The sequence below is a fragment of the Chlorocebus sabaeus genome, chromosome X (genome assembly GCF_047675955.1).
Source record: "Chlorocebus sabaeus isolate Y175 chromosome X, mChlSab1.0.hap1, whole genome shotgun sequence".
Lineage (NCBI taxonomy): Eukaryota > Metazoa > Chordata > Mammalia > Primates > Cercopithecidae > Chlorocebus > Chlorocebus sabaeus.
Genome location: NC_132933.1, coordinates 102,400,127 through 102,412,273, shown reverse-complemented (window position 1 = coordinate 102,412,273; position 12,147 = coordinate 102,400,127). Strand labels below are relative to the sequence as shown.

The 12,147-nt window shown below is 39.0% G+C and overlaps 1 protein-coding gene across 1 annotated transcript in view; it reads right to left on the bottom strand.

The window, feature by feature from the left end:
* Window positions 1-12,147, bottom strand: part of DGKK (diacylglycerol kinase kappa) — a 108,673-nt gene that overhangs the window by 54,907 nt on the left and 41,619 nt on the right. The window contains exons 2-4 of the mRNA XM_007991730.3: window positions 7,181-7,291; window positions 5,384-5,464; window positions 3,348-3,452 (exon numbers count right to left, since the gene is read on the bottom strand). Of these exons, the coding sequence (XP_007989921.3) occupies window positions 3,348-3,452; window positions 5,384-5,464; window positions 7,181-7,291 (297 nt within the window). The remainder of the gene's footprint in view (window positions 1-3,347; window positions 3,453-5,383; window positions 5,465-7,180; window positions 7,292-12,147) is intronic.

Genomic DNA, 12,147 nt, shown 5'->3' with positions numbered 1-12,147 from the left:
AATGAAATCTCAGAATCATAAGCTTTTCAAGTTGAAAGGAATTTTGAAGTTCATCTAGTTTGCCCACTTGAAAAAATCAGTTTTCTGTACAACATCTGACAAGCAGTTGTTCAATTTGTTTGTTTGTATTACTTCCAATGATAGGGAGTTCTCCACCTCAAGAGCCAGCTGATGCCATTCCTACAGCTTACAGTGAATATTAGAAAGTTCTTTCTTCAACTAGGCCAAAGTTTCAGAAAAAAATTTCCAAGATTTAGAGCTTTAGGAACATTAGATGGACTTTTTGGTAAGAAACTTAGTTCCCTACCTTTGGAAGAGTTCAAATAAAGGCCACATGAGTTACATCTCCAGATGCTCTAGAACCTAGTATCTGGAGTCCAGATAACTTTTAAGGTCTATTTCTGTTTCCACAGTCAATGATTCCATGACAATTCATTAGGAAGAGCAAACTTTTTAATCTAGTCTTCTAAGCAGCTCCTTATTTCTAACTTTCTCCTTTTATTCTTTCTTTAAATCCCCCAGCCTCACACCTTTCATCTGTCTGTGACTTTTCTACTTCATTTGCCTCTTTCTTATATTTAGGTTACCCCCCACCCCTAACTCAGTATCCACACTTGTCCTCCCTTTCTATCCTCATTTTGGGGCTTGACACTGTCTCGCCATAATTAATCATAGCCTCTTCTCTGAACTTCTGGCCTCCAGTTTTTCCCTTGTCTAATCCATCCTGTATTTATAAAGTATCCCTCTTATCAATTCTCTTCTCTTTTGAATCCATTCTTAAGCTTAACTTTGTATACATTGCAAATCTTCCCCACTCTTTGTCCAGGCATTGAAAAATCTCCATAGTCAGGCCCCATCTTCCTCTCAAGACATACTTCTTGGACACAATTTCCTAAAGTTTTCTGGTGAAATGGATTCTCCCTTTCACTGTATTCCAAAATGGTTCTGTTTTCCTGTTATTCAGCTTTTGCTTATATCAGTTCCACAGCCCAGGACCTCCCACTGCCCCTAATTCCCTGCCACCAATAAAATACAATCTATCTTTCAAGGTCAGTCTTAAATCTCTCCTCTGTTAACTCTAGCCAGAGGACTCCAGCCCATACTTATCTCTTCCTCCTCTGAACTCCCATACCACTTTATTGTCTGTTTCATTCATCTGGCAATCAATCATGTATTGCCTTGTAACATCTCTGAAAACTGTCATTTATCTTGGGTACTGTCCTTTAACTGTTTCTTTTGTGTATATAGTGTCTCCGTATTACCTACAAAGCTCATTGAGGCTGGGAGCAAGTATTGCATCTTTTTTTTTTCCTACTCTCTATGAAACAGAATTGGGTAACTAGTAGGGTATGGCTTATTACTGTGTACTGACTAGTTTCCAATAGATTATCCAATTACTTTGTCACCACTTTAATAGACCACTAAATCCATGATTAATCTTCCCTTGCCCTATTTGTCAGGCATTGGTGGTGACGGAAGATAGAAGGGACCATTAGAGATAAGGCACATATGGGAGAAAGCATATTTGACTATTTAAGCCTCAAGTAAGACAAATTGCTAAGATGCTGGTGCTGAGATGTTTCACTATCAGCTAAAAGTGTTCCTTAATAGATTTAGGTCCCTGGAGAAGCTCCACAGAGGTTGTGATTACAACCTGATACAACTCTTCCAAGAGAGTAAACAGGGATTTTTTTTCCTTTCTAGTTTGTGGTGGGTAATCAATACCTAGGTGTTTAATTCAACGAATTCAGGGATGGTGCACCAATTCTCTAGTAGTCATCAGAATTTCTCTAGCAGTTTTTGCGTTCCTAGAACAATAATTAAAATTCAAAATATCCTATGTGACCTTTTATGTCAAACTGAAAATGCTATATGATTCATGAGAAACCCTCCAGTTTGAATAGAGGTTAAGTCACAGGAAGGAAAGATATTGGTCCACAGGGATGAAGATAGGAAAGGAGCATGGAATTCACAACTTTTTATGACTGCCTCTAATGTTGTACTGTAGTGGCCTTATTGGTCGGGGCAGGAGGCGAAAAGGGGATGTGCTTCTCCATTAGGAAAGGAAGAAGAAAATAACAAAGAGGTAAAATTCTGAGTGTTAAATCGTATAAAGATCACCAGCAAATGCTAAGCAAAGGATCTCTCAATTTAAGCATATATAATGTGGGACTGGGGGAGGCCTTAATGATATTGGAGAGGCCTCAAGTCAGCCATCTTGTCATGTTCCCCATCATTGCTATAGGGAGCAGAATGTATAGTTATGAGACTAAGTGGTCAAAAGCTTGAGAAGTACTCGGGGAGTAGGGATGGATGGCTCTTCTCTATGGCATTAGTTTTATTTCTAAACCACATTATCCAAACCACTTCACATACTGCTCCATTCAAATTGCCTAGAACAATCATCTACGCGTTGCTAGTTATTTAAGACATTAGGTTATTTTAAAGTCTGGATTCACCTTCCCCTTTATCTCTAAGACTTTTACAGCAGAATTTTGCTTCAAGATGAACCATGTATCATTCTCTGTCCAAATCCTGGTTCCAAGATTTCCTGCAGATTCATTTATTCATTCAAAAGATATTTATTGTGCCTTTACTATGTGCCAGAGACTGCTCTAAGTAAATAACTGACACAGATCTCTCTCCTCTTGGAACTTACATAAATTCTAACTGTGGTAGATGTATAGAAGGGCAGGCAGAGTGTATCTCCTGAAGTTTGATTGAACCAGTTACTGCCGGGAGCAGTGGCCAGATATTTGGTACTGCCAGGTTAAAAAGAACCCTGCTAAGCTTTAGAGAGGATACTTCTTGCTCTTCCCTCTGCATTACTTTTGTAGTAGACAGAAAACAGAAAGGCAAAGAGTATAGTGGTCAAGGACATAAGCTTTGGAGTCACATAGCCTGCATTGGAATCCTAGTTTCACTACTGAATAGTGATTCCACCTTGGACTGGTTCCTACCTCTTTCTGAGTCTCAGTTGCCTTAGCTGTTACTATTGTCATTCAGCAGACCCAAGTTAAGACTGCTGATTCCTGTTTTCCTAACCCAAGGGCATCTACATTAGCTGCTCACACACATCTTGAGTGACTCATCCATTGGGCATACATTTACATCTACATATTAAGTGGATATGTATAAAAGTATCTGCACCACATACTTACAAAGGTCTGAGTCCAAGTGAATTACTCCTATTTATGAATAATTCTAAAGAGGTTTTCTGTCTTTAATTCCTAACCAGGTGGTCTCGGTTTCCATCTCATTATTTCCCTGCTGTAAAGGTGGCTTAACTAATGCAATTAATTATTTACCTATTAAGAATTGTGTGGCTTCTCTACTAGTTTCCTTACCTTATAAATTTCTCCCTGTTGGACGGTTTTTATGACGTTAATCCATTCTTCCATGTCTTTCCGGTTGGGTGCAGCCAGAGTGATTTTTCGTTGTGGTGTGATAACCTAAATAAAAAGTCACATTATTAGCTGGTTCTCACTCCATAACTTTACCTTCAAACAGAGTCTGTGAACTCTCTAAGAAACTACACAGTTGCACCAAGCACAACATAAGGCACTTCTTGAATATAAAACAGACGTTCCCAGAGCCACTGGTAGCTCCTTAGATACCCATCCAAAATAATAATAATGCTAATAGCAATAATTAACATTTTAACGCCACTCACTATGTGCCAGGAACTATTCTAAAGCACTTTATGCATATGATTTCATTCAATCTTCATTACAACCCTGTGAGATGGGCATTGTTATTTTTCCCATTTCATAGCCCAGAAAACCAAGACAAAAAGAGTTAAATGATTTGCCCAGGGTCACCCAGCAGGTAAAAAACTAAACCAGAATTGAAATTCAGATTCTTTGGCTTCAGAATTCATTCTTTTAAATACTAAACCACGTACCATCTATTACTCAAGTTAGTTTGCCTGAAAACCCTACTTGCTTACTGCTACTCTGTCTACTTGAAGTGGTAAAATTGTATGTGGTTCATTAGGGTGTCCCTGTTTCTGTTTAGTGGGAGAGTGAGATGTCTAAAAATCCAGTTTCTTTCTTTCTTATGGTTAGGGACAACCTGAAGAGAATTTTACGGTTGACTTTCTTAATCCTGCTTGGCACAAGAACCCAGGCAGGAATAATAAGAATGCCATACTGAGAGTCCAGCAGACATAGACCATGAGCAGGACTTTTCCCAGAGGGCAGGAGGGATCATGGATATCTACAGCATCAGTCAATGCTTCCATTGCCCTACTGCCTTTACTATAAGCTCCCCAAGTCTTGAAGCTAGAGCTCACCACACCAACAAGGAATTTGTTTCTTCTTTTGCATGTAGCACAGTGAAATTATGTGGTAGATGGAAACAAGAGCTAGTCGGGATTGTGATAACAGCCACTCCTTTGGTCCAAACCCATTCTTGAGTGGGGCTGATGTTCACTGCTTCTGTGCTTTAATTAGGTTAAGGGGCAGCCTAGCCCTTATGATTTATTTCTTTGTAAAATGGAGACCAAAAACATTAGCCTATAGGCTCATCACCCAAAGGCTCAGCTTTTTGGGATTGGTCAACAGAGCCCTCAGCTTTACCCTGTGTCAAGGTGATGTAATGAGAGAGTAACCAAAGCAAAGTCTTCTTCTTAGACCCAGTCACTCTCCTTTCAAGGGAGGATGGAACATGAACCAACCATGGAAGCAGGATATTGGGTCTGCAGCTCTTTAGTCTGTTTGGTACTGTCCCCTACCTGCCTAAACAGGAACTCCAGTCTCCATATTCCACCACTGAGGCTGGGAGAAGACAGTTCTGGAAGGAGGTGGGTAGGAGAATTCCTGGACCACCAAGCTTTCTATTTTTCAGTGAGTTTTCTGGTCTGGATTCACTTGAATGACCAAAGCCATGTGACATTTCAGTCACACCAAGCCCTAGATGCTTCCCTAGAAAATCCTCTGCTTTCTCTGAGGCACTTTCATCAGTAATCTCAACATGGGGTAGATTTCACTTTGAATTAGGGCTCTTATCTACTTCATCAGAGGAGAGGATGTCATGTAACTCAATTATCCTGCCATTTTCTATAACATATTAGCAGTGTCTTGAAAGACTCCCAGTGATACGCTTCTAAATCACCTTCACTGGAAGGACTGATTTTTATAAGTCACATACTCCCTTCCCCTTGAAATCACCTTAGCTTTATACTGGTAATAAGGAAAAAGACCATCACTTTTTTCTTCCCTATCAATGGGCTGCTAGAAAATGTTCGCATGAATGATAACACTTTGGGATCAAAGGAAACTTTGGAAACCTGAAGTTCAAAGAAGTAAGAAGTGGTTATGGAAAGCTAACTTCCCAGCTAGCCCCTACCCCTGCCCATTCAGTCATTCCCAATCTTACTTACACAAAAACTGTGGCAAAGGTTTCTACAGCTGCTTTCTGCCACAGCGGCTTGAGACAGATCAATCGTTTCAAAGTGTGCAAACTGGAAAGATATAAGAGAGAGAGGGACAAGGAACCGTCTGGTTAATGATGCAAAGAGACATTAAAAGGTATACACACACACACACACACACGCACACACAGACTTGCTGACAGGCATTTGTGGCAGTCATGATCCAATCATTTCTTTGGCTTGAGGGCTAACATTTATTTAGCAACATGATTTTTGTTAATATATCATGCAACAAAAAAAATGAAATCAAAATAAACTTTTTACAGATATTTATGTGGAATTATAGGAAGGCTTGAGTTGGTCAGTTCAGAATTATTTAAACATAAAGGCTTATGCTGGAAAAGATAATGGGATGTGGTTTAACTAGAGTCCTAGAGAAACAGATTGTGATTAACTCCTATTTTATTGGGTGGCAGCCTTTGCAGTGTTGCTAGTCCCATCCAGTTTGAGGTCTGTGTCTCCTTATTAATTGGCCATAGTAGATACCATCTAGCCAGCAGCAGGAAATCAGTATCATGGATACAGGCAAGGCCGGTTTCACCGGTATACAAACTGTGCAGTCACACAGGGCCCCGTGTTCAGAAGGGCCCCACACTTAGTTTAATGCTTTGCTGTTGTCATCTTAAAATTACTTCATAATTTTGTCTTTGAGCATGTGTTTCGTAAGTGAAGTCCAATGGGACAACAGATCATGCATATGAGCAGAGTAGATAGGCGCAATATACATTTCCACCCCATGTCTTGTCACTCCATTTGCATTTGTGATGCCCATGAACATAGAATTCTAGTGGACCCATGAAGAGTGGGAGTTTAGCAAGGCTCAAAGCAAGTACAAGATAAGTGTGTTACATCTATGACTGAGTAAGCAGTAGGGGAGCTGACAGCCCTGAGAGGTCATACTTTCTGTTGGAACCAGAACTTGCTTCAGACGTAGAAAAAAGCCAATGGTTTCTAAGAAATATGAACAACCAAGAAGCCCTATTGTATTCTTCCTTGCTCGTTACACCCCTGGGTTAGCCAACCATTTCTGCTAAAAATGGTGACATGGAAGGAAATGGAAAGATAAGGTAATCCATAGTACTTTCAGTTAGAAAAGTGTTCGTGGAATGTGCAAGTATCGAGAAGTAAAATATGAACAGTTGAGCTAGTTTTGTGCAGTTTTTTATACTGCTGAGAACAAAATACATACACTTGTATGAGCTACTAAACACAAATTGTATAATTTTAGTGATTCTTTATATGAATTAAATGCTCTTATATTTGCATTTAAAATCGGTGTTGTATAGTGTTCAGATGAATAGCGAAATTCATGCTAATTGTTTAAAATTTTATTTTTCTTTACTTAGAATTACATTAGCAAGTAAAAACACCATGACAAGTCTTTGCTTTATATTAATATTTTAGTATAAACATAAAGCGTTATATGTTAGTAGCTTTAATACAACTTCCCCCTGCTTTTTGAGTAAAGGGCACTACATTTTCATTTTGCACTGGATCCCCAAAATTATAGTTGGTTCTGGGTGCAGAAGCTAGCTGGGAAAAATACGAAAGGAAAGGGATACAGAAAAGAGAAAGGAGAGAAAAGTATCCCCATTCGACCCAAAAGGGCAAGTTAAAAAAAGCATAGAGGGCTTCAACTTCCACCCTAGTGTTTGCTGACATATCTTTACTTATTAGTCCATCTTCCCGCACAAGCGTTTCCTGGCACCCACCCATTAATCTAGTTGACAATATGCTATACATTACCGCGGGATGGTGTGCAAAGTAGAGCTTCTGTCCTTGAACCAGAAAATATCTAAGCTTCCATCTCTTGAAGGAGTTACAGTTCTTCAGCATAGGTCCTTCCTTCAATATTTTCTGAAAGATAGAAGCATGGTGTTGAGCAATTAGATCAATTCATAAGGTCATATCACTTGTTTTCTCAGATGGAAAGAGCAGATATCTAGAAGGCTCTATCTTGTCACATATCTGAGAAATGGCCTGAAGGCCAGGTGAGAACACAGTGAAGCTTGTTCAATCAGAGGAGACATTGGTTACCCTTGGATTACTCATTCAGGATGATATAGGCTTCACGTTTATCAGGCTACATGGCCCAAAAACCATGAAGAATATCTCTATTTGCAGTAGAGGGCAGGAACATGAACACACAAGAACAGCATTCCTAGGAAAGAATGCGTGGTAGAGGAAAAGGCTGTAAAGGCAGATTTTCTGGAAGTCTCCAGATTGTAGCTCTAGACAGGGCTCGCCTGTCAGCTCTTTAAGAGTGTTCCTTTCAGAATATTAAGTTGGATCGTGTTCCTTCCTTGTTCCCAAGCCTCCAATAGCTTCTCAACACTTTTAGAGCCAAATCCAAAGTCTTTACCATGGTTTGTCTTCAGCAGACTCATGATCTCATGAAGGAGCAAGCACATAATAAGGAACCACAAGAAAACTACCTTCTGATTACTTTCGTTACATCCCATAGTCTAACTACTGATTTTTCAGTTACCTGCTGAACAGACTGATCCTAACCAAGCATAGAGTCTACTTACTATTTTCATCATTGAGGAAGTTCTCACGTAAGTTATAGGATACAAACCAACATGCAAGACTGCCATTTGGGAGAAGTACTCAACCCCGCCAAGCTGGAATCAAACTCATACTTAATGGACAAAGGGCCAGATTGAGTTTAAAATCACCAGATCAAGGCCCTACCATGAATTCTATCTATCATCTAAAGTAGCATTCACCATTGGGTGGCTGGAGAAGTGTTTTGTTTGGCCTACCTAGTGTTTTTCAAAGTTTTAAATTAGTTGGTAATATTTAAAAGGTAGAAGATTTCATATAAAAATTCAGGTTTCCTGTTTCTTAAAAAAAAAAAAAAAAAAAAGAACATCTGGTAACATTGAATTTATATTCTCACATGGCAACAATCTGCAGAAACTGAGTACCAGCTGCCCCCTTCAGATAGGGTGCCTGACTCCAGCAGGAATTTGAGTTTAGGATCCTGACCCAAATAATTATTTGTCATTCCTGTTCTCCCAAATACACACACACATACACATACACATACACACATACACACACACACGTACTCATACACACACATTTATATACTCTTCAATTTTCTAACCAATTGGATAGTACTAGTGGACAGAGCCTCTGTATCTCAACTGAAAAGTCAGTTCATAAGCAGTCATGATTTACCTGAACCCTCTTCATAGCTTATGGGAGTTTCAAGGTTATCGTGACACCCTTGGGATGCAAAAGAATGGTACTGAGGAGTCAGAACAAAGAGAACAATAAGATCTTGTGGGAAGGAGGGAGGTTGCAGAGAGAGAGAGTAAGAAATTATATTTAAATTGTTGAAATTGAGTCATCCAAGAGAAAACAACTGCTGTAAGCATTAAGAATATATTGTTCCTTTCCTCTCTCTGGCCAGGTGACCTAAAGTACAATTCTCAATAATGGCATTTGGTTTTTTGTATCCTAACCCTCTCACCTCTAACCACATACTTCTCCACACTAAGTCTTCATATTACCTAGGCAGTCCTATTTACTTCTTTCTGCTAAAGACTTAAATTCCAAAATTTAACGACTCCAATTCTGTACAACTGAATCTACACCCATTATCTCTGCCCTTTTCCCAACTTGTTCTGCTCTGTTAAAATTATTAAATGCTTCCTTTACTCTTCTTATTTTGTCATATATAATGTCCCTGTACAAGCTTATTTTACAGTTTTTGGTTGGCTACTTTCTCCTTCCCTCCACTTGCAGTTTAAAGTTTTGCAGTTCTGACTGTCAGATATTTACACTACTACATTCTCTTGGCCTGTTCTGAGAAGCACTTACCTTTAAAGAACCATTTTTCAGGCATTGCAAGTCGTGGGCTAGTAAACTAAAATCTCTCAATTTATAACTTGTGAATATGATAGCCCAAGAGGACTCAGATTTTAGCTTATGCATTTGATAAGCTCTTTAATGATACTACTATGAGCAAGAAGGAGAAATGCTATCTTTGTTCAAGTTCCTATTTTATCTGCCTGTAGATCACATCCCCTTCCTCAGCAAGCCATCCTGCTTGGTTATTCAGAGCCTACTCCCAACAAACCAGTAGCCACCCTCAACTCAGGGGGCCCCAATTAAGCTCTACCACTCAGGGGACCCTTATAGACAATAGAGCTATATAGGAATAAGTTTTCTATATCTCTCCATAACTAAATTAATACAAATCTGAAATAGATTCCGATAAGATGTATAAGCCCCAGAGTAACAACTAGAAAAATAACTTTTAAAAATTATTAATACATCATAAAGCAACAATTAAATACCACTACACATGGATTAGAATAGCTAAACCCCAGTACAGTGATGATACCAAATGCTGGCAACAATATGGAGCAACAGGAACTCTCCTTCATTGCTAGTAGGAATGCAAAATGGTACAACTAGTTTGGAAGACAGTTTGGCGGTTTCCTACAAAATCAAACGTACTTTTACCACGTGATCTAGCAATTGAAATCTTTGCTATGTACCCAAATGCATTAAAAAGTTATGTCCACACAAAAACCTGCACATGAATGTTTATAGCAGTTTTATCCATAATTGCCAAAACTTGGAAGCAACCAAGATGTCCTTCAATAGGTGAATGAGTAAACAGACTATGGTACATCCAAACAATGGAATGTTATCCAGTAATAAAAATAAATGTGCTGTAAAGCCACAGAAAGACATGGCGGAACTTTAAATGCATATTGCTAAGTAAAAGAAGTCAATCCAAAAAGGCTACATACTGTATCAATCCAACTACACGATATTCTGGAAAAGGCAAGACTATAGGGACAGTGAAAAAATCTCGGTGGTTGCCAGAAGCTCAAGGGCAGTTGGGAAGAGATGAATAGGTGGAGCACAGGAGATTTTTAGGGCAGTGATACTACTCTGTATGATACTGTCATGGTGGCTACATGTCATTATACATTTGTCAAAACCCACAGAATGCACAACACCAAGAATGAACCCTGATGTAAACAATGGATCTTAGTTAAGAATAAATATTGGCTCACCAAGTGTAACAAATGCACTGCACTAATGTAAGATGTTAATAATGATAATAATAATAATAATAATAATAATAGTCTCAGGACCTTGTTCAGTTTAGTAGCCCCAAGCAGGTAATAGGGGAAACTGGGAGGCGGTGAGTATATTGGTACATTCTTTACTTTCCACTCAATTTTTCTGTATACCTGAAACTGCTAAAAATGGTCTATTAATTTTTTTTAATAAGCAAGCAAAAACAGACTGGGAATTCTGAAAAAGAAGAGTAATTAAGAGGGAACTACCTTCTATTTAGGTTTTAAAACCTAGTATAAAGCTATAGTAATAAAAAAAAATTAAAGGGACTAAAATGTTAAAATTATTAAAGGAACATAGACATATACCCATGTGATATGGCAGGGGCATAAGTATGTAGAATATTCATTGAAAAATACAACAAAAGCTCTGTCTACACCCTGGCTGTTTCCGGGAGTGGTTGTTTGAGTTCTTTAAGGGAAAAAGAGATGGCACAAATGAAGTAATCTCTTTTATACCTGATACCCAAGGTCTGAGGGCATGAGAAGGGGAGAGTTTCAATGTGTGTCTACCAGTGGAGATGAGGAAGATTTATTTCTGAAGTGGATGATGACATTGTGGAGCTACTTTCCAATAATAAATTATTATTATTATTATGAACACATTTTAGATTAAGTCTGGAATTACTCTCGTAGATACTATGGCTTGTCATCACAAAGTTTATAATCCTTTGGCACCAGAACAAGGTTGGTAGCTTGTGGAAACTGTCCTTCTTTTGCCTATCAAGTTACTTTGTTTCTGTCAAAAGCCAAATCACCATCTGGAAACTGGAAACAGGAGGACACAGTCAACCATGACAAGAACAGAATGTCAAGGCTAGGGAGTAGGTAAGCTCTGTGGTTCTAAAATTGTTTAGTGAGATAAACCTCTTCACCAAGTTAAAAGACCCAAGAGGGCATTGTTGGAAGGAACCAAACGAAGTTGTATTGCTTTGAATAAGATAAAATGAAGTTAAAACCTAGTTTTCGTTAATTAAGTTAGAATGCAAATCTTCTTAGGGGATAGGCAAGGGCTCTCCCTTCAATGCCTCCCTTCGCAGGGTGCACAAGAAGAGCTCCTTAAGTTCTAAACAGAGGCTCTATGTCATCAGCTCTGAACTTCTACAAATGCTCAAACCTGGATCTTGGAAAAGATAAAGGGCCTGTAGTCCTTTCCCTTCTGAATTCTGTCCTCCTTCAGGGAAACTTCCCTACTCACCCAATTACTGTTTCTAAATAAACCATTGTTTATTTTGTTAAAATCCCAAAACCAATAGGCAGCCCCAGGAAGCCGGTTCGAGCAGGTAGAAGCTAAAAATCCCTTGTTTGATTGCCCCAAGTCGATAAAATATGCGCATGCAAAACAATCTTTACCTACTTGGGGCTACTAAACTGAACAAGGTCCCGAGGCAAAAATTGGAAGAAGCAAGGTAACAAGCAAATGCATCCTGCCAAGGGAGGCAGTTGAAGGGAGAGACCTTGCCTAGCCCCTAAGAAGATCTGCATAGTGCTTCCTGGTCCCTGGCCTCTGGCAGATAATATTATCTCATTGCCTCCTCACCACAACTATGCAGTATCATGTCTGACTTCCAGAAAGTAAATCTGAGGCTTGGTTTCCCTTACTTT